This window comes from Batrachochytrium dendrobatidis (assembly GCF_000203795.2).
Source record: "Batrachochytrium dendrobatidis JAM81 unplaced genomic scaffold BATDEscaffold_3, whole genome shotgun sequence".
NCBI classification, from domain to species: domain Eukaryota; kingdom Fungi; phylum Chytridiomycota; class Chytridiomycetes; order Rhizophydiales; genus Batrachochytrium; species Batrachochytrium dendrobatidis.
The window spans coordinates 508465-533983 of record NW_006281101.1 but is presented as its reverse complement, the minus strand read 5'-3'; the positions used below and the strand labels follow the sequence as shown (position 1 = coordinate 533983).

The 25519-nt window shown below is 38.3% G+C and overlaps 3 protein-coding genes across 3 annotated transcripts in view; 1 reads left to right on the top strand and 2 right to left on the bottom strand.

Annotated features, from left to right (window-relative positions):
• Positions 1-250: 250 nt before the first annotated feature.
• BATDEDRAFT_23367 (uncharacterized protein) lies at positions 251-22565 on the bottom strand (the record flags this gene model as incomplete). Its single annotated transcript, XM_006677202.1, has 16 exons — positions 251-6735; positions 6823-7064; positions 7143-7309; positions 7391-7962; positions 8067-9391; positions 9490-10028; positions 10191-10435; positions 10501-10597; positions 10710-12208; positions 12303-13149; positions 13249-14402; positions 14448-15281; positions 15376-16685; positions 16784-18287; positions 18376-19006; positions 19086-22565. The coding sequence occupies 16 exons, from the start codon at positions 22563-22565 to the stop codon at positions 251-253; spliced, it is 20931 nt and encodes a 6976-aa protein (XP_006677265.1).
• A 1050-nt stretch (positions 22566-23615) lies between these two features.
• On the top strand, positions 23616-23810 carry BATDEDRAFT_7254 (uncharacterized protein; the record flags this gene model as incomplete). Its single annotated transcript, XM_006677043.1, has 1 exon — positions 23616-23810. A coding segment is annotated over one exon (195 nt), but the record flags the coding sequence as incomplete, so codon positions are not given.
• Positions 23811-24165: 355 nt separating this feature from the next.
• The window catches only part of BATDEDRAFT_34569 (uncharacterized protein), a 4023-nt gene continuing 2669 nt past the window's right edge, over positions 24166-25519 (bottom strand). Inside the window, exons 6-7 of the mRNA XM_006677343.1 lie at positions 25170-25429; positions 24166-25089 (exon numbers count right to left, since the gene is read on the bottom strand). Coding sequence (XP_006677406.1) covers positions 24330-25089; positions 25170-25429 — 1020 coding nt within the window. The 3' untranslated portion in view covers positions 24166-24329. The remainder of the gene's footprint in view (positions 25090-25169; positions 25430-25519) is intronic.

Genomic DNA, 25519 nt, shown 5'->3' with positions numbered 1-25519 from the left:
CAAATGCAGCTCAGGAAAAGATAAACCTTGATGATGATCGCTTGGTTTCCACCTGTTCAAAATTGCAGGAAAACCCTACAAAACTCGACTTGATTGAGCAATTATTCTCGCCCTAAAAAGTTGTTTGAAACCATCTGAATATAGCCGGGCTTGCATGAAATATTGTTGTCTTCTAGTTGGACACGTATTTTACTGTTTAGCTTACTAATTCATTCATAGAAATAGTGCTGGAAGATATCTACACTTTATTTTAAGAGAGTTCTGAAACAATATTCTGTCCAAACTCAAAACGAAACTGGAAAACATCGCCTTGTTCGCTGCCAGTATAAAAAATATAATCGTCGGAAGAAATCTCAAGAGATGTGCATGGGGAACGTAATGGAAACATGGCTCGAACATGTCCTACTTTTCCTGAAATCTGAGTTCCAATATATCGGGCATGTTGAGATACGGAAATTCGCCGACCAGATCGTGCAGACGAGAGAATGGGTCGACTAGGTGTAGAAGAAGATTCGTCCGTAACGGTTGCATTTATGTTTTCAAAGGAAATCTTGTCATCTTTAAAACCAAAGGTATCGTGTTGCATTGGTGTTTGTATTTTATCTCGAGATCCAACATTTGCTGATTGCAATGGATCTTGAATGTCCCATACTCGGATCATCAGATCGGTTGTAACAGTGACAATGTAGTTGGAATCATGCATAAAACTCCAGTGCACAATTCGTGCTCCATCGTGCATAAGTGTGCAAAGTCTGCGTTTCTTTTCATTGCTCTTCAAAGCAATGACTGTGATAATACCAACAACTGGTTTTTCCAGCTTTGAATCTCCAGCCACCATTTCATGAAACTGTACACCCGAGTATCCTAAATAAGTTCCTGAATTATCGTATTTGCACGTATCTATCTGAATTGAATCTCCAAGCGATCCTCCATACGACAAAATATTTCCATCAATAAATAGTGTTGACTTGGTTGTATATACAACTTGAGCTTGGCCAGCTGGATTATATAACCATGTAAGATCAATAATAGTTTCTTGAACTCGTGTATCAAATCTCCGAATTTCGCTTCCCGTTAGCGAATCCAGAATCATAGCCGTAGTATCACATGCTACAAGCAGCTCACTCATGCTTGAAGACAGAGAGTTGGTATAAAAATGCGTAACAAATCGACAAAAAAGTGGTTTTGGATCATACGTTACAAATAAATTTGGCCGACCAACCAACTTCCATGCTGTCAACTCTCCGTCAACAGCCCAAGTATATAATCGCATGTTTTCTTGGTCCTTTTGAAATTTCATCAATACAGCATCACGAAGTGCACGTGTGTGACTGATTCGAAGTACTTCTTGAGCATGTTCAACATTCCAAACAATTGCAACATTTTTTGAAGTGATAATAGCAAATCCTGTAGACTGGTGGATTCGACACGATGTAAGATCATCTGCAACAAAATTTTGACGCACTGGTACAAACTTTTTGAGATCTGTGCAAGTTGACCAGACGACCAATCTCCCATCTTTGGATGTCGATATTGCTTCTAGTTTATGGCTTTGATGCGGTTTAAATGCCAGAACTGCATTGATAGGCGCTGCATGTCTTGATGGGATTTGCTCACGATTTGCATCAAATGCCTCTTTGGTAATACTCGTATACAAATTTGATTGGCTATCACATATGAATAGACTCGAGTCTGAAGCTGAAAAAAAACGCTCTTGGCCTTTGGACGCTGCGATGCACATGCAGCCAAGTATTTTCTTTTCCCCAATCGAAAGGCGTTTCACAATCTTTCCTGTTTTTGTACATGCAATGCCTACAAGGCTCGAGGTAGATCCAAAATACAGCAAATTTTCATCGTTGGAAATGCTCAAGCAAGATATCTTGGTATCAATTGGAATTCGCACCAAGGCGACCCGAGAATGAGTATCAATTTTCCAGAGCATGACATCCCCATTCGATAAAACTACAGCAAGCAAGTCTTTTCCTATAGAGAACTGCCCAATGGAAGTTTCGCCCACGCCATCTTCTGCAAATCTGCATACTTCGCGCATAGTCTTTGTTGCCATTACCACAACACAATGTCGTTTGTCTAGAATCAAATACGCAATCTTTTTCCCATCGACAGATCGAGCCAATATCTTATCAACTCTCCCATCCTTTGATGTGGGCCTCAACGTAGCAGCTACAGAAGCATTTTTGGATTCCAACATATCCTGCTGATAGTTGCTGACATTGATCACTCTTTGAGTTGAAAATTGCACCCATTGCAATGTTTTATCATGTCCACGTTGCCATACCCCGTCAGGATTGTCGGAGCAAAAAAGTATCCCGCCAGTATAGATATTTTCAATACGAGCATGCATGTGTCCTATACCGGTATTGTATACACAAATATGTCCATTATGTGTTCCATACACGACAGTTTTGGAATCATTCAAACCAAAACAACATTGCACAACTGTGTCGTCACCCAAAGGTTCTACAACAAGTGTCGAAATATGCAAAAATGTGTCAATATTCCAAGCATTCAATGTTCCATCTGTGGAAACAGAAATACAGCATTTTCCAAGATCGCTGATTGTAATGACTCCAATATAAATAATGTTCGTTTGGTGATTTCCAAGTGGCACCATTTCAAGTTGATCTTCAGTAAGCGATAGACAGTTTAAGAATGGATCCAAGTTTGTTTTGTTTTGATATGCTTGTAGTGCTTCTTCGCGAACATGCAAGCAGAATCCATTTGGCAGGTTTAACGCCAAGGAATAAGCTAGCTTTGGATACATGGCTAAGCTGCGACTATGCTGCTCAGCAAAAAAGTTGTAGTCTGTGAGTTTAGTTCGTATCGTGGGATTTGTGGCAGATACTGCAAGTTTAATGGCTTTGCAAAATTGACCAGAAAGCTCGTACGCAAGATTGGATGCAAATACAGCAGATATAAACCCAATGGAGCACATTATAACTGATATTTCAGAAATTGGTCGCTTAGCGTGAAATTGATGATAGCTGATGTCTATAGCTCGTATCGCATTGCTACCTGTCCACGTCAAATTGCCTTTTGGATCACAGATGGAAATAAAGTAATCTGAAAGTATATGGTGATAATGCTCCAACTGATGCAAATCATTCAAGTATCTATGCTTAACTGCAAAAGTAAACTGGTCGTGAAAAAATATAATAAAGCCAGCACTTGTCTTGATAACATACTCTTCAATCGATTCAAATAGTAGATTCCAGTCCAATAAGCCAATTTTTAGCAGTCCAATAATTTCAACTTCTCGAAGACCATTTCGTGCAATACTTATAAAACCCAAAAGTTTTTTGATCAAGTCTACACCATGGCGTTTTTCCATTCGTTCAAAAATTCGCTCAAAGACATGCTCGACTGTTTCTAGAATGTAGTTGTTAAACTGGAAGTGTGTTTTAGTCATATTCAAATGGGCTTCTTTGAAAACCAAATGCAAGTACAATGGACTATCAGATGCTGGATGACCAAGAAGTAGCTTCATTGACCGAGCGTCTAGCCTCAATCCAAATGATTTAGACTTGTCGATAATTATATTGCGTTTGTCATCTTCAGTTAGTGCATCGAGTGAAATTCTGGCTGCATCGTGATATATACGCTGCATAGTATCGTAGATTTGATTGTCTGCAGCACTAAAAATCCAAAATATATGATCACGTACATCAATCCCAAGTTCTGATGGATGCGGCATCCATGATAAACTATCATGATGATTGTGGCTATCAACCATGCGATCAACCTCGTCAATAACAATCACCACTTTGTTTCCAAAGTAAACAATTTCATGCAAAAGAACGATAAAGTACTGTCGGAGCTTCCGCGAGTTTACAGGAAGTTGCCGATTTTTTACTCGTAAATAACCAAACAGTTTAATACAAAATCGCCGAATCATCGAGTCCACATTGAATGAACTGACCCATGTTCGAACAAAATTGTGAAGTACAACCACGTCCCGCTTGACAAATTCTCTACATAGGTACGATAAAGTAGCGGTTTTTCCTGATCCTGATGGCCCATATATAAGAACTGCAGGTGAAAATTTTGACTTTTTTTCGTGCAAAAACAACGTACTAGGCGAGCATACAGAGTTTATAATCAAGCTTGTGATATTTTCACGTCCAATATTTTTTTTTGGAACAAGTGAGCTAAAAGGAGCCCTACCGATTTTTCGTCGTTGGTTTTTAACACATTCTAAAATTTGCATCAACAAATCGCTGCGCAATCGCTCGCCATACTTTTCAAGACCGCCCATGTGAACTTCACGGCCAATAACTTGTGTGAAATGACCTGAATAATGTGGAACACAACGATCAGGAAATTCTTGTAGCATTTTGCTCCGAAGTTGATTGATTTTAGCTTTTTCTTCTAAATCATTTGGCTCATACTGTGCTCTAAAGCTTTTTGGCATGGATCGTGAAAAGTTTGGATCACGAAAGTAAAACAAACATGCCCGTTGTGCATTTACTGAATAGCGAGAATCAGTTTCTTGAAGCGCACATGCAATTTCGAGTTCGGTGATTGTTTTGGGGATTGCCAATTCCTGCTTAAGAAAAGGATAGGTTTCCATAATATATGAGGAGATATCTTGCTTTTGAAACACTGGTCCCAATTTTGCACCAAAAATACCGATAAAAAGTGATGCACGCCTGATTTGAGTGCATGCTGCATGTAGTTGAGAGTGTGGATCCACACCATCTCTCAAGTCTAGCTTCATGTCTACAAAATGCAAATCAATGTGACGATATGCCAAATCTTGCATCAGCATGGGAAATACTGTTTCAAACAAATACCGCCGTTCGTTATCCGCGTCTGACGTTGAACAAACATACACGGTAAAAAAGTAACTCGTGTCAAGCATATTTTTGTCCAATGAATCCGACATTGAGTTTAAACTATGAAAATAGTTTAAATCAATGTATCCAGGCTGAAGATAGTTGGGTAGCAGTTTATCAGCTACGTCCACCAAAATCTCTGGATCTTGTTGAAGCAACACGTCTGGTGGTATAGTGGATTTTACCTGCAGTTCGCAAATTTGATTGTGTCGTGTTCCATCTTCTAATAACTCAGTGACTGGTGCTCTTTCTCCAAATATTTTCAGTGCTGCTTTATATTTAAACAACTTTTTTTGTGATGCAGCGTGTGTATTTATCTTGGACTTCAAATCCAGTTGAAATGGTGGTACTGGTTTCAGTGTATCCACAATATCTGCATCCTCATGCGACATGTACGTAGTAGAAGAGAAACATGAACCAACCAAAAGCTTATTTTGTGATGGAAACGAAGGTCGAACAAGGTAAAGTGGAAGATTATTTGCAACTCCAGCATTGATTGTCACAATGCTATCTTTACAAATTTTGACACCGTCCATATATAAACCAGTGATAACAATAGCCACGCCTTGTTTTTCCATCAAATCTGAAATACTACGGCGATCAATATCGCACATGCTAACAGGTTCAAACACAAGCTCGACTGCATCAACACTTGTTTGACATTTATCGGCAAAGGCTTTGCGAAATGTATGTAGTAATGCGCGTAAACTGAATGGCAAAGAAGCATGAATCAGCCATGGTTGACCAATAGATATCCACTTATTCAATGCTTTCACTCGCTTGCTAATGTCATGTATCCATGTGCTTAATGTTGCAGTTGTTGGATGGGATCGTCGAATCCAGGGTTTGGGAATTTTGTTTTCAAGAATTGCCTGTATGGTTTTTTTTGAACTCGAGGTAGAATAACCATTTGAAAAGGATGAAAGTAGAGCTTGTAAATCGATTCTTACACGACGAATCAATCGCAAAAAGTTGTTTGCTTCCTCTAATAAAAAGTACTTGAAATGACTATTTTGTGCAAGTTCCATGTTTTCGTAAATTAAGCGGACGCTGACAGAGTCGGGTAGAATACTCAAATATTGACCGAGTTTGTATTTGACATTGATTGGATCTTCATCAACAGTATCTAGTTTGACACAATCTTGCTGTAGAATAGCTAATGTTGAGCATAGCTTTCTGGACAAATGATCTATATTGATAGTATTTCCAAAGTTATGAGCGTACATTTCTTTTTTGGAATACATTTGTGTCTTGTACTTTTGAAAAAAAAGCAAAAAACTTTCTTTGGTCATGATATCCAGGGGCTGCTCTTGACAAGAAATTATGGAGTCGTACAAAGCTCGTACTTGGTTCCACAGCGAGTTTAATCGCTCAACATTGTGGTCTGACCGAGATTCCAAAGAATACACTGTGTGCATGAGAATGTGTTTTAGCGTATCAAGAGGAAGTTTCATACGAGTTGTCAAAGCGTATAGCTTTAAAAGTGCAGCGTAGTCGATTTCATCAAAAACCATAAATTTTGGAAAAGAGATTTCAGAATGAAGAGAAAGGTGCACTAGACTACTATGGAATTTAAGCACAATGGCAAGCCAAGGTCGATACGCGTCTCCTAATTGAGAATCGTTTGCTTCCAATTTTTGTAAAACTGCGTTTTGATCATTATTGTCAGAATCATCTACAACTCGAGATTCTTTAAATAACCATAGTGGAAGCTTGCATGTCAAATATGATGGACTGATCAACCATATTTTGAATCCATTTGAGGTCATCTTTGAGATTTGATGGATTTTAGGAAGCCAGACCATCCAGGATGTATCGAGTGTGATGAGAATCCACGTTTCATTTTCTGCTGCAAAAGAAATTTTTTCAATCCATCGATCCGCTAATGTACAAATATGAATGTGTCAAATAGCACTGAATATCAAGCATCGTTTAAGAAACAATCACTATCAAAGTGCAGTTTACTTACCTAGTTTATCAGCTTCATTAATTATTGATAACTGCAAATGTGATTCATCGTACGTTTCGCTTAGCAACAAAATATTACGAATAGTGTCTTTTGGTGAACAGGACAGTGTTAAAATCAGTGTGTGCGGTGATTCTAAGGCTTTGGAAAAATATGTTAAAGGGTTGCGGTCATGAGGTGTCCAGCTCTGAATTTCTTGCAAAACATCATGTATTCCTTCATCAACAAACTGGGGTAGCGCAATTCTACACAAAGCATAATTTTTAGTTTGACAAGCAAGGTCTCAGCTATTATATAATGTTGAATTGCCATAATTTGCTTACAATGTTATAAAAAATTTAGGCAAAAATGCAAGGCGACGTTCATATAGGTCACACAGTGGTCCAGACATGATTTCCAAATGACGTTGATCTGAATGCAACAAGGAACTTAGTAATTGTATAAATTGAGGACGATCCTCGACTTGCGAAATAAACTTGTCATGAACCCACTTTTCAAATAATGTATGTTAGTCATTACGCCATGTAAAGTAATCCATGCATGTCTTTTCAAGATTTAGCATATTACTTACAGTTGTAAATTCTGAATCGTTTTTGATTTCTGCGCGTTTTTGTACAACTAGTTTGGTGCTGTAATAATCCTTTTTGGAAAGCATTTCATAATAACGCATCTTGACTATCACAAGCTGAGCAAAGAAGGGAACACGATCAAAGTGGTGAATTGCACGTCCAAGTGAGTTACAAATAAGACTAGTAAAATTTTCAAGCACAGTATCTACATCATGTCTTTGTAGTTGCCCAGAAAACGATGTTTCGAGCAAATACAAAATACTTTTTTCAAAGCAATGAATCAACATGCTGTTGGAAAAACAGTATTTCTTGTCCACCGATTCAAGTTGTCGCATCAATTGCCATACTTCAATAACATATGATACTATTTTGTTGTAGTATAGATATAATGGAGCAATATCAAGATCAAACAATTCGCGTTTTGTCTTGAGTACTTGTGTTTCCTCATTTTTTCGTTGAAACATGATGATATCATAAACAATTTCTTCTTCAATAGATTGGTGTTTTTTGGCAACTTCGATAATTTTTGAAAACCATTGCTTTACTGACTTGCTGTGATCTTCAAAGTCAGTACCTATAATATAAACAAGGTTAGGTAAAATGTTTCCAAGCGCATGCATCAATCTCAAATATGAGTGCCAATATGCACAGCAAATTTTAAATACAGAAACCACTTACGGAGCTGTATACGATCAAGATGAAATTTTGGTTTCAGTACTTTGAACATCACGTCTATAAGATGAACGGTTAAAGTTTCTGATGTAAAATTAATGTCAATACGATCAAACGTTGGCTCTAAATCATCCAAAATATCCAACGGTGAAAAAATCAGTATTTTGCAATGTTTGTCATTGGTGAGATTCGATATACTTTGTGCCGCTTGGCATCGTAGTAGTTTAAATTTGGTGATTGCGGAATGGACTGTTGGCTCTGCACCAACATTTTTGATGGCTATAACACCAGAAGTCATGATATGGCTATCTAGCTCGTGATAAAAGTTTGGACTAAACGCATCAATGCACGTCATCATTTTGAATTCTTTTTCAAGGTCAGCTAAAATAATGGCTGCAAGATTATCAGGATCCATAATCACCATATCGCATGAGCTATGTAGTAATAGTGCATTGGCCAATTGAATTTGATCTGCTTCCATAACACTCCAAAATCTGCTATGTGTCAAATAAAACTCTGAAATAACTTCTTGAAATTCTCGAATCAAATAGTGTTTCATAATAGACTCGATCCACAGTTTACGAGCTTGGTCGCGTTCGCTAAAATTCATTGCAGGAAATAAGGAGCATGTTGACGCAAATAGTATAGCATCTCCTTGAACAGACGTTTTTTTCTTTTTCAATTCGGCAATATTGGATTCAATACTTGTGCAAAGCAGGTTGAGTGACCGAATGAATCGAACTTGAAATTGAATATGTTTCCCCATTTGCATGCCTCTGTGATAAGCGTATATGATATCTAAACAGTTTGACAACGTGTAAAGAATGGAAAAACAACCTGGAGAAGAAGACTGCAAAGTAAGATTTTGCGGGTCAATATTCTGATCTTCTGTTTGAAAAATCAAAGTCGGGCAATCAATCCGTAGAAAAGAATCAACACGACTGATATATTTCTTGACACGTTCAATGCTGTTGTGAAGACAGTGCAGTTTGGATGCTTTTTCAATAATAAGCTCATGAACATGCTTTATACCGAACGAATGTTCACTTGTCGACACGGTAATAATGGCCTTTTTAAGTCGCAAAGATGAATTTTTTTGAATGTTTTGTTTATATTGTATCTGAGCAGAGGTTGGAGCTTGAAAAGATAAGGCTTGACTTTCAGTTTCTGAGAGATACAAGGAAAACTGATCTTCAATAGCCATAAACAAATCATTGGTCAATTCTAGTTGAATAATATCGTTTGATCTGCGGTTGGCATCGTAGTCTTGACGCTCTAGCTTTAAATATTCAGGAACACGTTTCATGAAGATTGCCTGACGCTTATATGCTCTATAATTTTTACAAGTGTATAAATGAAACCATGGACTTAGCAGTGATCAAAATATCTAATAAAACATCATCAAAGTCAAAACAGCAGTCAATCTTACTTGAGACCAACAAGATTATTAATGTCTTCTCTAAATACTTTTTGAACTTCTGGTATGCGTTTTCGCTTCAAAACGGTTAGTTTTATGTAGAATTCACGCCAATCCAAAGTTTTTGGATAGTTGAATGCAATTCCCCAGCCCGACTCGTGCGATTTCCATTTCCATATTTGCTGATGTTTAATAAGATCACACCACTTTTTGGATACCAGAGAAATATGACAAAGTGTTTTTGAATCCATCATTGTAAGTATTCTGCAGCATATACTTTTTGGTAGTCGAGCAATGATATCACAGTAGACTCTGTCAACTTGAGCCGTGATTTCAAAAGAGCTAATTGGAGTATTTTGAATAGCACTATTTAACACTTGCATTGTAGACTCATCCCCAATTTTAACTTTACTAATGGTAGTACCAAAAGAAAAGGGGTCTTGTATCAATCGATTTTCAAATTCAGCAATTCCACCATCCCACTGAACCAGTTTACAAGCCAATTCCAAAAGACGTCTTAGTGTTGGATTGCACTTTAAATACTTGAGATGCTGTAGCAGATCAGTAAAATTAACAGTGCTAAGAGTATGGTGCACCTCCTTAGTATTTCAACAAAAGTCAGTGATTTCAAACTTTGATACAATAGCAATATACTACAATTTAAGTTTAGATATGCATCTAATCAAAACTGGCAGTTTAAAATGCCCCTTTACCTTGAATTTTTGAACAATAATTTCAAATGTCCAATATTCTGGCAAATGCGAATATAGTGCGCTCCACTCCTTATCAAACTGTGCCTTCTTTATATTCACTTGCTTTTGACATTGTTCAATAATGCAGCAAATACGATCCTTTTTTGATATATATTGATGCAACGAAATAGCAATATCTCTAATCAAAAATGCTCCTCGGCAAGCTTGAAATGGACTAACTGCAGATGAGCATACCATTTTGGAATCTTTCAAACGTTTAAATATGTTTAGATTGATGCATTTAAATGGACTGTTTAATGCAATCACTTACCATAGAATGCAACTCTTTGAAACAAAGGGCCGTCGATCACATCTTTGAAAAGTGCAGCACTTGAGCTGGCTAACCAATGTAAATCAACATTTTTAAACTAAAATTTTCACGGAATAAAAGTCATTAGCATGTGGCTGATGTGCCAATCTCTTTGAATAAATATGATGAGATTTAAACAATTTCACAACATCAATGGTATGGGATATAACCTTTTGATATACGACTTTGGGATGGGTCTGATCATTTAATTTGAGTAATCGCATCATTGTAGATTTGGCAGCATCAGTAAATACTCCACCATCCTTGATATCAATAAGCTCGGAAATGTGAGATGGCGTCATAGATTCAATGGCAATCTTTACATCATCTAGCGAATTTTCCGCGTCTTTTAAATCACTCGACATTTTTTCTTTCAAGAGTTGTAGATTTTGCAACTCCTTCTCGTATTCAGCATGTGCCTGTGCAACTTCTGCATTTGTAAACCTTACACCAACTCCGTCATTTTGAAAAGCCTGTTGGATCCATTGACTTTCAGTTATTTGATCGGGATTAGAGCTGTCAAATATACTAGTTGATGAAAATCCTTCCTTGATAATTGTAAATCTTCCGCTTAATTCTTGTTTCTGCATCTGCAATAGAGCTTCGCGTTTTTTCATAGTGCTGCAATTAAAACAAAGCTGCTCTAGTACCTTTTCTTCTTCACCGTTATCCACGGTCTCTACAGGAAGTGTGTTGATGGGTTTTTGGTTTTCACTTTCGCGATTCCCTTTATGTAATTTGATCCGAATTTCCTTGCTGTACTTGAGCATTGCACGAAGCCATTGGCTAAGACTGCAAACGGCAAATCCATTTTTGGTAGTTTTATCAGCCTGAAAACTAGGATGATCTATAATTTTACGAAGTTTTTCTATTGTGGTCTCGGATATGCATCCACAGTCAAACTGTATAAGCTTTGGTAAAAATGTGTGTGATGAAAGTAGCTTTTTTGCCTCACTCCATCCTGTAGGCCGGTCAAAAAGAATGCACAGTCCATCAGAGACAAGAGCAAGAAACGGAGTAGGAATAACATATTCTTTGAGTTCCTCTAAATCATTCTTTTTGACAGAGTGAAGTTGCTGAATAGCATTTTCAAATGCATTTTTTGCCTCGGTTAAACCAGCATTGGCAATTGCTATTTCCCGTTCTACCGCAAGTCGACGAAAAGTTTCGCGTTTTTCATTCATGACATTTGTTAATCGTGCAGCTTCACTCTCGCTTGTTTTCACAGCAATAGATAGTTCAGACAGTTCATTATTGATTCGAGTCAACTGAAGTGGCAGTTCAACCAGCTCCTGCTTGCCTTTTTGAACTTGCTCTTGAATACGATCACGCAATTGCTGAGTTTGTTGTAAACTAGTGTAATATTCAGATAGCTGGGTCTCTATTTGAGCCTTTTGTTCGGTAAGCAGCAATGCAAACTGAGAAATGAAACGAGAGAACCTCAACACAGAAAAGTTTTGATGTCTACGGACCGGATCTTTAATTGAATTGAAAGCTGTCAAAAAAATGCACACTAGAAGCTTGCCGAGTCTTTCAATTTCATCGTTGGGCATATCAAGCATTATTAATGCAGTATTAAGTGCTCGATAAGACATTATTTCCAATTCTGCAGTATTGTAGTCTTTAAAAATAATAACAGTGCTTCTACATATCAGCCGGGGAAATTGCACTACAGATACAGTCATTTAAATACAGCATATCATTAGTTAAAGCTACCAAAATATCAAACAGCGTATACAATAAGATTCATAAAAACTACGTACATAAATATTGGTGTTTTTCAATATCTGTGGCATCAATTCGCAAAATAAAACTAACATTCTGCTGGATCTTTTGTGCCCAATACTTGGTCATCTCCAATTGGTTTGGCTGATTACTGCCATTTTTAACAAAAATGCTTTGGTTGGAGTTTTGCTGAAGATTGCTAACCGAAAAAACTTGGTTTTTTTTCATCTGAAATTGATGCGATACTTTGTTCATCAAATCTTCAAACTCGTTGGGCGGCCAAATATACCTACTGCGTGCGCCATCCATAATTACATGCAGATCTCCCCATACCTCAGCTGGAATATCGACACCTCGCATAAATGTAATGCATACTACAGTTCTAATCTCATTGAGACCAGCATCAGTAGCATGCTTCCTGACAAACGATCTCCAATGCTCTAGATTAATGTCTTTCTGAAATGTAATTTCAGCAAGCGGTAAGGAGCGAGCTAATGTTACTTGTTTTACAACGTCAAGAGAGAAATCTTGACCCGGATGGCATACTAAAATAGCATGTGCGTGGCAGCTAGCAGAAAATACACGATCAAGCCGAACAAAATTAACTGCGCTGTCTGGAACAACTGAAAAATCTGATAGAGTCCAAACAGTGTTGCTGGAGTTGTTGCAGCTTTTTTCTATTATTTCATGAATAGTAGTTTCATCCATTTCTCTAATAGCCACCCGACTAAATGTATGGCCAGCTGATTGTGGATTAGAGCGTTGTTCGATATCAATATCACTCATTATTTCAGCTGGTTTAAAGCTATCAATATGGAAATGTTTCTTGGATACTAGCTGCAAACAAGTTTTGAAGATGGGTTGATCGATATATCGTGCTCGATCCTACAAATTGAATAAAGTAAATGAAGCTAAGTACATATTCAAATATTACATCATAGCAACATTATATACTCTAAATCGTCAATTATTGCAAAAATTTACCTCAAATACTCGAGACGCTTCATATGACCAAAGTTGAAAAAGCATTTGGTTGCTGGAAAAATGCGTAGTCGATGCCATGCAAATACGTGTAAGCAGTTTTTCAAGGTCATGAGTGGAAAATAAATAAAATGGACTATCTGATGAGAGGCACAATTGCTTTTTTAAAAGTCGCACCAAATCCAATGTCGAGTTGACAACAGATTGAAGCCGCGACTGAATATTTTCTATTTCAAGATCCAATACAGAGTCATAGATATCAGCATAAAAATGTCTCAGTGCAGAATCTTCCAAAACATCCGATTCGTCAAAGAAAATCACTGAGAATTGTCTCATTAGTCGTAAAGGTAGCACGACTATAGAATTCTGGAGTAAATCGCATGCTGCTAGCAGGGTTACGCGATGAATATGCCGGAATGTAGAGGGTGTACTCCAATAGCCCTTGCTGTCCGTAAAAAATCGAAAAAGTTCCCATATAGTTCTAGATCCAAAAGCATTTGAAGTCAATATTTGCAAGTCATCTACAAACATGATCAAAGAATTATTGTTTGCAGGGGTGTATGTGCGACGGTCACTAATGGTCTGTTGATCATCCTCGACTAGTATTTTTTGAAGGTAGGATGTAAAATCAGTGATACTAGACTTGGGTAGCAATGGAAATGCATGTCCAATGATGTTATTTGTTTCTTTTTCACAAAGTTCCAACATAATCTGTGTTGCGGTGGATGTTTTTCGTGATCCAATCTCGCCCATCAGCAAAACATTATGTTTATGGCGTAGCAAAAGGGAAATAATCTCCTGTTGTCTACTCAAGATCTTGGTTGCTTGAATACTTTGCCCAAAGATATCATCAACCATATGCGACCAAACAGATCCAAAAATTTCAAACTTCAAGTCAAAAAGTGAAATGTCGGTATTGCCAGAAAGAATGGTGGCAAGCCTAGAGTTGGATCCAGAAACATTAATTAGTCGCTGATATGATTGATCAAAAAATTTGCGAAACTCTGTATTAATGCATGCGCCAAACGACCAAATGACCGAGTAGTGAAACATGTCCTCAATCAAGTCACAAATAGTGCGCGTAAACAATTTGGCAGATTTAGATCGACTTTCTGCCGCTAACTTGCCGTATTCCAAAAAAAGAGATTCAAAAATGTCTAGACAAGTATTTAAAAGAATTGTAGTTGATGTTTTGGGCTTACATTCAGTAGTGATTTGAATGATTTTCTCCATAAATGAAGAAAAGCATGCATCTATTAGCAATTTGACATCAATATATCTGACATTGCTAGACGACATCTTTTGACAATGATCTTGAAAATTTAAAAGCCATGCCTGCAATCGTGCTCGCCAGCTCCATTCATTCCGCACAAATACAATGTTAAAGCGACCGACAAATCCTGCAGATGCATTATCCAGATTATCTGTTTCAATCACTACAGTCATGTTGGACCCAAGAATAACTCGTTTTCCGTTGGACAAGCACAGTGCACCACCTTCTTCTATTTGAAGCATACTTGACACTGAGTCTGCCCATGATGACTCCAAAGGTCCATCAAAAACAAGCCAAAAGTTTTTATCCAAAGATTTGTATGCTTTATCAGCAATTGATTCAATAATTCCCTTTTGGTATCCAGTTGATTCTTGAAATCCAAAAAGAAATGTGCTAGGCAATGCCCGAGGATTCACAACATCCACAACACTGCCAAGTACACTCGAAGCACCGTGAATCAAGGAAGTTTTACCTACGCCAACCTTGCCCAAAACAATTGCATGCTGTCCAGTTTCTATAATTTGGATAAAATGGTCTATGGTTTTGAACACCAATTGCTGGATCGAAAAAGGCTCGAGTTTGGAAATCGCCATTTCATATTTGGATTCGCGTTTTGGGTTTTCAGTGTCCAGTGTATTATAGCAAGCACCAAACACAGTTTCTATTAGATTGGTAAATACAGAAAAATCGTCAAATATAAGTTTTGGAACAATGTAAGATGTAATTGCTTTGACAACCGCCTTTGTTTCTTGGTTTGAGTTTCCTGATCAATTATATAAAATATTTATACATGCGAATTAGTAGCCATAACTTTGGTCATGATACGTGTATACTCGAGTTAAATTACATAGACTTACCCTGTGCGCAGGACGCATCTGCAAGTCGAATAACAGTTCGAATCGTTCTCAAATTGAAATCATAATGTGTTTGTCGAGAAAGCTGGTCTCCAGCCATTACGAACAACGCAGAAATTTTTTCAGCAAGATTTTGAGCATCAGTAAAAGCAGCCATATGCAATAATCCAGAAGCAATTGCAACTTGATCTGGAGCAGCAAATGCGACCAGTCTACATTGTGATCTCAAAGCTGCAATAAAATTTGGCGAGGTCAAACTATCAGGTGATATAGTTGAAAAAAATGGCACATTGCTGGATGGAGGAAGTTTGATTATACGACCTAAAAATGATACTGAAGCGGCATCTTTTCGCTCGGCAAAATCGCGTAAGCTAGAGATTGCTTGCCATACAATTGACAATGTGGTATATTCTAGTTTATCCAAATGTGTCATCAATAGATAGCAGCCAGTCATTGCCATGCCAGTCATAAGCCGTGTCAAAGCTTGTGGAGACACTCCTTCGCTACAATTGAAAAATACGGCAAACTTTCCTACAGCTCTTGCAAAATCTTTAAAAACCTCTGTTTTTCCAATCGACACTGGCCCATAGCCGGTGACCCCCATTTTCAAGTGCATGGCTCCCCAAATGGCTGCATACCCCCTTTCAGATATATTTGCCCAGCACAGCCGAGAAGTAGAGCCAACATACTCGAAGCCATACACTGCGCTTTGAAGGTATTGTCGTACAATGACAGTATTTGTTTCCTCTGAAAAGTAGTAGCGTAATCCTTTTAGCCATTTAAAGGATGTAACATCGTAAACGCGATCTTTATAAAGATCCTGTCCCCAGTCTCGATAATTAATCTCCAGGATAATCATGGCTTTCCAGCTATGTATAGTGGATGGGTTTGTATCTCCTTGTCGAATCAATGCAGCTAATCTATTGATATTATCTTTTGATTGATTGATAAAATCAAAAATAGAAGACGTGTTGTTGTTTTCAATGCATGTCTGCAACTCTGTAGTTCGCATGATTTGAAAGGCAAGTTGAATAATTTGAGACGGTGTGTTGTGAACCATCTTTTCAAAAATAGTAGACCAATGTTGGTGCAATCCTTCAAATTGAAGTTGTTGCATGTGCGACACCAATATCTTTTGAAGTGTAGCCTGTACTTCTTGCTCCACTTTTAAAAGCCACTGCTCTACACCAAGTTCGCGTGTCTCGATGGAATTGTTGAATAAAACAGACTCACCCTCGCTTGACTTGACTCCGGTGATAACACATTCTTTGCTTGAATTAGTTGTGTATATCATTTCGGTAAAATCAAAATATCTAAACAGGTCATGCACAGTTTGTATATACAAATGACAGTCGTTAATAAATGTATGTAAACATAACGGTTTAAATAGTAGCAAAACACCAGCACATACCTGGGCAACTGATGTTGTATAGAAAATGGATCTTTGGCAATGGATACAAGCTCAAGTAATTCGTCATCTGATACAAAAAATAGTCTAGGAAAACCCAGTCTTTTCTTGTCAAGCCAGCCTTGTACGTCATCAGTGATTTTTCGCAATCCAATACGAATATCGGCAATAGAGATGGGTAAATCTGGATGCGCTTCAATAAGAATAGAAAACAACTGGTGAGTCTGTACATTATTGATAACTACATGGTATCCTGTTTCAAATACGCGAAAGCGGCGTAGCTCAACAGATAATTGTAGTCGCACTTCTTCAGACTCGAAAAATCCATGCACACTAATCATTAAAGGCTGCATTTTTTCCCACTCGCGCATAGCTTCAATGGCTGTATGTAGTTTGGCCTTGATATCGTCTAGTATCAAACTATATTTCTCCATTCCTTTGGATGGCATCATCATCCCCAAAGTGAGTAAATCAGACTCCATGGTGCTAATATAGTTTGTAAAATTTTTGACTACAGGTAATCCAAAGCAATTGTTAGTTTCAAGCTCAATGGGCATCAACTGGTAGCGCTCCTTTATTTCCTTGATCACGTTTGTTATTGCATATTCCTTATTTGCTGCAGCTTCAATGGGCTCAATGGTGTCTGTAAGAATAGAAATCGTATCAAATCCAAAAGTATCAATAATGTCTTGAATAGAATGTGTTTCAATATGAAGATCAAATTGGATCAGTGTTCGAATATGCTCCCAGTGCTCTTCGCGGAAAATCGGATTTTTTAAAATTGTTAGCAGCGGCAACTCCACTTGCATGAATTGTATCATGTCATCATAATTGGCTTTGACAATAGGTGAATTCATCAAATTAAACTTTTCGGGTATATGCATTAATTCCGCAGCAGTGATGTTGATTTCTGAAATGGAAAGGCTAGCTATGGAAAAGGTTCTCCAATTCACAAGATTCGAACGAAGGCAAATCAAGCATCCAATGAGTTTACTGTGTGTATACATTTTATCCATAACAATATCCATATCTATTGCGCCTGGTATGTTATCAATGCATGCGATTTTTGCCATGATAAGTTTTGCAGCATCAATACTAGCAAAAATCTGATGTTGAACTTCCTTGAGTGATGCGTCTACATCAGTAATCTCGCCTAGTTCAATGCCAGTATATTTTTTTGGAATGGGAGGTTTCTGGGTTACACCAGTGTGATTAGAGGTAGGTCTGCATAAACTGGGACTGATTACGGTTTTGCGGCGACGCGTCAGTTTTGAAGAGGTTGCTCCAGGAAATGTTTCAGGACTTGATATTGTCATGATTGGTTGGGATACAACTGGATGAGATAATTCTACTTTTTGATCATCCTTAAATGAACTCTGTTCCAATTGTTCAAGATTAGAAGGTAATATAGTTTGATTATGCTGATGTTTTTGTGCTGAAATGATAGGCGAGTCTTGTGACATTGGATTGATTTTAGACAATTCATCAGGCTCCATATTGTCAGTGGCTGTAAATCAAAGTATTAAAATACACATTTCAAATCGCATATTATTTAGCTGTAAAATTATAAAAATATCATAGTCAAAATAACTAACCTAGTCCATTCACTGATATTACATATTCGTGAGGATTAAAATCAGTCTGGTCGGTTCTGTCAGGGTTTTGAATTGCGTCAACTTTGTTTGATTGCTCCTCAGTTGTAGTAACAAGCTTTTTAGAATCGTCCTTGAAAAAGTGAGCTTTTTTTTCTCCGTGAATTTTACTATCCAAAACTTCAGTAAAAGATCCAAAAGCCTCAGATGAGCTGGTGGCGTTGGACAACTTGGAAATAGTAGCTTCCTTCTTTATAGGCTGTATGAATAGTATGTCTGCTGCCGAATCCACCTTATCCCACGATTTCAACAGTTTTTCAATCTCAAGACCAATACTTGCGCTGAGACGTCTATTAGCATCATTGATGTTCTGCTCCATAGTATGCAAAAACGAGAAAAAAGTATCTTGGATTGCTCGAACTTTGATCAATTTAGCAAATCCTATATCTGATTGAATCCAATTTCGGTCGTCAAGAAACTGCTTGAGATGGCCGAGCCAATCAATTTGGTCGCGAATATAATCAGTTGCGGTAGCCATTTCGCGCAGCTTTTCCGTAGCAGACTTGGTTTCTTCAAAAGTGGTTGGTGACTTGAGTTCAAACAATGAGTTGCATTTTAGAATCAACTGATTTGCCTAGAGTAGTCGAAATCAAATAAATATTATTACCTGAAAAATTAACAAGTCAATTTAAAAATATCAAAAACTAGCATACCCGAGAATCTATCGTTTGATTAATTCCATCGCAAATCATTACTTGAACTTTTTCAATCCAAGAAAAAACCTTGTTTTTAATATTGTCGTGATTAATCTTACATAACCCACGTATAGCAATATCCATATGGAATTTTACGACCTTTTTGACCTCTGATAATTTATCAAGACATTTAATGTTTTGAGACAAATATTCTTGAATGTTCCCTTCAAGAACAGGTAATTCTGAAGCAATCGTAAGGCTTGGAATAAGTTTTTCTTTGAGTCTGTTCAAGTGAGACAAGCATCCTTCAATGCTGTCATCCACAAGGTCATTCAGCAAAACTTTAGTATATGTATGGTCTGGTAATTGAATAGATAAAGATTCTCCAGGAGAAATGCATGAAATCGGATTGGTCCAGGCAGTCAGCCACAATTTAAGTTGCGTGCTCAACTCATCCAATGGAACTTCGTAGTCGAGCACAAATTCCATGCTGTTGCACTTTTCTGCTGCATCTTTGCTTTGAATCAAATCAAACGTTGTATTCAGTTGAATATGGAGTTGGTTAAGTTGGACAGCTTGATAAATTGAATTAATTCCCGCGTCAATAAAGGGAGCCAAAAAGGTATATGTCATTACAGTAACAATTCGGGATATACGCCGGTGCACTTCGCCACTAAAATCCATATCGGCTTGCTTAGATACGTTGAAATCTAATTGAGTTGAACACTCAAATGGTGTTATGTTATGAAAAGCTTTAATCAACTTTTTAAAGCAAATGCTGGCAGCAGATGGAATAAGCTCTTGCAAAACATGACTCAAATGTGTCTGTAGCCATTTGCACACGTCTAAAAAATCAACAGGGGTAAAGGCTATATTTCCTTGGTGATCAGTAATAGGATGGATTGTTGTATTTTCAACCCTTTCTATATTGAGCAGTGTAGCTGAATTCCCACTGATATTAGAAGTTGCTGGCCAGATTTTATGAGTTGGTGGTAATATCAGCGAATCATGATCATGCTTTTTGGAGGGATGAAGTGGACGTGGCTGCTTTCTACCGTAAATGTTTGGTGATTTGTAATCGCATGACAACAAATGACTTTTCGGAAAAGAAGTTGGATGTTGAATTTGAGCTGGCATCACAAGTTCATTGACGCATGTTACACCTTGGTGATTTGGACTGCCCAACTTACTTTTAGTAGAACAAACACGAGTAACACCTTTTTTAATTGTATCCAAAAGAGATAAAGAAAACATACTAGCAATGGATTGGTGTAGTTCAAATAACGCATCCTGAGCTGCCAATGATATTTTAAATTGTAACTGTAGTTCAATAGCTTCAACTGCCATCTTGAGGCAATTGGCGTGACCATTATTCACAGGAACCAAGTTTTCAGCAACCAAATCAGAAGATAGAACCACATCGTGGTGTTGGTGGACGTTTTGTTTGTGCAAAAACAATACATCTGGCACAAACAGTTTAAAATGACGATTTTGAATTAGCAACGATTTAAGCTCCGAGTTAATGAAATCGTTTTGTAATTCATTATGTATATCTAGTAGCTGATTTTCAAACTGCTCTTGCTGGTACTTGCACTGCATATGAATTTCGTTTTCATCAAATACTGCAGTAATTGATTTCCTTTTAATAAAAGTAAACGAGGCTTCAAACTGAGACTTGGCAAGTGTAAAAATGCGCTCGACAATTGTTTTGGGAAACTCTGGTAAAGTATGTTCTATCATGGGACGAATCAGTTTTATACACTGTTGAACCGCAAGATGAGTTTCAAATTCGTCACGAAGTTGCTTTGCATACATGAGACGACTTTTTAATGATGCAAGCGTGTCACCGGGAAGCATAATTTCGGTAATCAATTTTTCGTTGACTGCAGTGTTGGGTTGATGCTGCATTTCTGGTATGCTCCATTTTACAGTAAATCTGCCTGTAATAGTATTGTATGATACTACCTTGCAGGGAACCCACATGTGTGGTCGAGATATGCATCGTACGAGACATTCAAACGACTCAAAATACTTTCCTTTTGGATCTAACCATAGCCGACCAACACAGGGAACCCCATCAGGAAACTCGGCATGAGAAATGGCTAGAATCAGTTTTTGTGTGCAATCTTTGTCCATAAAAAAATCCAAGGGAAACACGTTTCCGATACGTTTGGCACGCCGCATAGAATTGGCAGATGGAACAGTCGAGTTTTTTAGCACAGTATGTACATAGACAGATGATGGATCTGGGGCTATTGAACTATCATTCGAGTCAACATATAAGTTTTGGTTTGAAACATCAAGCTTTTTAGCCTGTGTCATCATTTGGATGTCATCAAGTTCATTGTTAGAGTCATCTGAATCATGTTCGCTGCTCAAACTGTGATGATCAAAATCAATTGGGACCATATCACTATCTAATGTAGGAGTTTTTTGTAGAGTTGATAAAAAAGGTTCTGCCGAAATATCAGCTTCGTTGATAAGCTGAGATATGTTTTTTTGAATGGCAGGCAGTCGTGATTGTGCGGGGCGTGGAGTCATACGTCGGTGTGGGGGCTGTCTAGGTGTTTTATATTTGGAAGTAATACGACGCACTAAGAAATGGCCATTGGAGTTTGTGGCATGACCATGTGAAGTTGGCAAGAGTTCATTTTGAATATGCGCTTGAAAAACACCCAAGCCATGCGTAGTGCGATATTCAGCCTTTTTTTGGATTTTACGCAAAGGAGTTTTGTGCATCATTTGACTATCAATCAAGGAGATATGGTTCAGGGTTGGGAGAAGTCCAATATGTGTCTGATACTTTTCCAAAAATGAGGTTCCTAAAACATTTGCCAAGACTTGCTGCATATCTGGAGAGAGAGTGCAGGTGAGTCGTGTCCGTGCTGCTGAAGCAGATCTGCCTCGAACGCGTGCACCATTTAAGCCCAGCATTGATGAACGACTACAAGAAAGGGACAGACGAGTCGCAGAAGAGCGATGGTCAGTAAAAGATCCAGGAACAGGAGTTCCCATGGGAGTTCCAAGACCCTGTGGCTTGACAAAAGCAATGGTATCTAGCTCACGAAATCTCTCGAGACGACGACGAAGATTTGGAGCCAATTCAGCAGTACGAGGACGTGAGATGCGACATCCTGCATTGACTACAGGATCTAAAGCGGGTTTGGACTGCATCCGATGTGAAGAAATAGGCATAAAATAAACTTTTGGAGGTGGTCTTGAAGCTGATTGTAGAGCATTATATGCAGGCATATAATGCTTGCCATAAAACACTTCTAGAAACAATTTTTCAGCATGGATCCAGCGTGACTCGGTCTGTCCAAGACCCAAAGATTCTAGCAGAGTATTTGATGGAACCTCGATTTGTATACGTTCATTTAAAGATGGTTTTGACAATTGAGATGGTAAAGGTTGTGATTTAGAAAGTAGTAAGGACGGTAAGTCGTGTGTAACATCTTGAGAGTGTGTCTGAACTTGCTCGTGATGTGCTTGTTGCATTATAGCAACGGTTCAAGACTTGTCACAGATGTGGTATATATACTGATGATTAGATGTAACAATGTTGGGTGAAATCTGATGGTTGATATGAAGATTTAAAAATAGTGTCGGAGTTTGAAGATTAAGCCAATGAAGTGTCGATATCAGAAAGTAGATTGCTGGACAGTATGATATTGAATGTGATTATATCGACAACCAAGTTACAGATTCAAATATTTCCTTGCGAAGCAATTGGTGATGCAGACACCAATGCTATCGAATAAACGGAAAAGCCTGGACTCGACTACTCATTCTATAAACAAGACATCTTGTATCAAGGATGAAACTACAGTTTCAGTGAGTTTGAACCCATCCCAGTCCTTGACTGCTGCACAATCTGCTGAGCCTGACATGTTTAAAATGTCCAAGCCGTTGCTACTACAAGACCTGGAACACACTATACTCTCTGATGTAGACCAAGTCATCAGCAACATCACTGAGAGTGATTTTGATGGATTGCAGACACTCGATTCATCTTCAAATCCTATTTCCCTGGCATCAGCTTCGCAACCAACTCTGGCTTCGGAAAATATGCATTTACCAAAACCTGATTTGACTTCTGACTTTGGATTATCCATCACTCATTCCAAAAACTATATTCCTGTTGCTGACTTGACTATGGGTCAATCAAAATCATCCACTCTTGGATCCACCCCAGAATATCAGCATGTTGAATCCGATACTCGATCAGACTCTGTACAACATAGTACAGCGGATGATGAGTCGCTTGTACTTGTAAACTCCTTTAATCCTGGCACTTTTGCTGATGAAGGATTGCAAGGAAACCCACCAGTTATGTTTAATGATTCATCTACAGACTCAGCGTACACGGTGGATGCCAGTAATGAGGACAAGTTTGGTAGAGATGATACACATGTAGACAAAAATGAAGGTACTGTGGACGACAGCTCTGAAAGCATTCAGCCCCATTCAAGCGATGACGAAAGCGGTTGTCATTCAAGTGATCAAGAGATTCAGCACGATACTCATATCGAAAAAGATCCAGTTCCGCTTTTGGTCGAGTTGATTGACTCCATCTTTACTCCCGGTCTAAGTCCTCGTGTTCAACTCATTATGCATATTGCATTTGCCGGGTTGGTTCTTAATTTTGCCTTTCTTCTCTACCTTTCAAACCTTAACCCACATGTGATCTTTCTATTTTGCATTTCAATCTGTCTGTGGGCATCTGTTGCTTGGTTCTTATCCATGGTTCCTGAACCAGATGCTGTTTTGATGCATCCCGATCAATCCACATCTGAAAATACGTTTCCCGTCGAGTCAAAAAAAGATATCTAATCATAAAGCATATTTCCTGCTTATCGTGTTTTACATGGCTGGGTTTAGTATATAGGGTATGGTTTCATTGAGAATTGTAGAAAATAGAATGGATCATCAATATAAATGTGTATTAACCGCTCAATGAGCAGTAATGTCAAAGTAGAGTTTAATACTGTCCATGTTTGAACCCAACAATCGCTTTAATAAAAATGGCTTTATATGGCGTGCGATTCCAAACATTGAGAGTGTCGATTAGAATCGGCTTGTAATGTGAACATGCAACGAATATTTGACTATTGTTTATTCCAAAGCAAAACAGAGACAATGCAAGATAAAGGACTCCATTTTACGCGAATATGGCTGCAACTAGAGAAATAAGTTGAATCAAGACTATAGAACAAACCACGGGAAATCCAATCCTACCAAAAAACAGCAACCTCGATATGTTTATATAGGCATGGCGGCAAGCTGGGCAGCGCTGATTCCCAATCCCAAGGCATTCAAAAACAAATTGACATTATCCAACGCTTTTGGATCGCCCGTTTTGGATGCATGCATGACATGCTCACGCACTTCAGTGACCAGAATTCGTTGATGATCAATACCAGATGCGCCTACTGCAACTGCAGACATAAACTGCCATACGCAAACATTATCCGCTGATAAAGGATTGGTAGGAAATAAGGATGAAAAGTGTCCTTGCAAGGACTGGAATAAGAAATTGTAAATCTCGCTCCACATGCCAAGCTCCTGCTCTGATGGTGCCCGGATATTGGGAAGACCTTGTTTCAACACTTCAGCACGACTAAGTAGCATAGTAAGAATGGAAATGCCAACCTTGTTTTTAGCAAACCAGATGATATTGTGTCGCTCAAGGACAGTGCGGGCAAGCGAGATGACTGCAATCATGGGTGCTTCGGAAATGACACCCACCAGCAATGGAATCACATTCCCCATAAATGCATCCACGTCTGAATTTTGAATACCAGTAAAAATGTTGCTGACTTTGAGGCACTCGAAGCGATTCAAAATGACTGCAAATATCTGCATAAGCTGGTTACGATCAAAAAATCTCAAAGCACGAGGAAGAATGCGAGCTCCTTTGGAATAGTTAAGCATGCATACAAACGGATGCTGCATTGTGTTGGGTGTCGATTCCATGACTCGGAGCGAGGTCCACAATTTATTCTGCGTATGTAGATATTTGCTAATCCGGCATTAATAAAACCAAAATAGCGGTTAATTGGACAGTTTAAACAGTACATTTTAGTAACAGCCAAATAGTACCTGGGTTTCTCCTCATCGGATTCAGCTTCATGATTTTTCGACTGTTGTAAATACTCCAAATCAAGTACAGTGCTATATACTTTTTCAATACTTTTTAAAACAACTCCAGCAGAGAGTGCATTACCACTAGATACGCTACTCTGATGACCTTCGGATGGTGACGAAGTCGCTACTTGAATTGCTTTTTTAGGGTTACGCGATGTTGTAGAAGTAATTTTACCTAGAGTTCCTTCAAGGGACAACGTTTGCTCCTTTATACGCTGGTGCTTACGACTTTCAATTATACGTCTCATCTGGTGTTGCCCTTGCACATAATCTTGGGTCCGCGGGCACCTTTACGACCGGTTTTG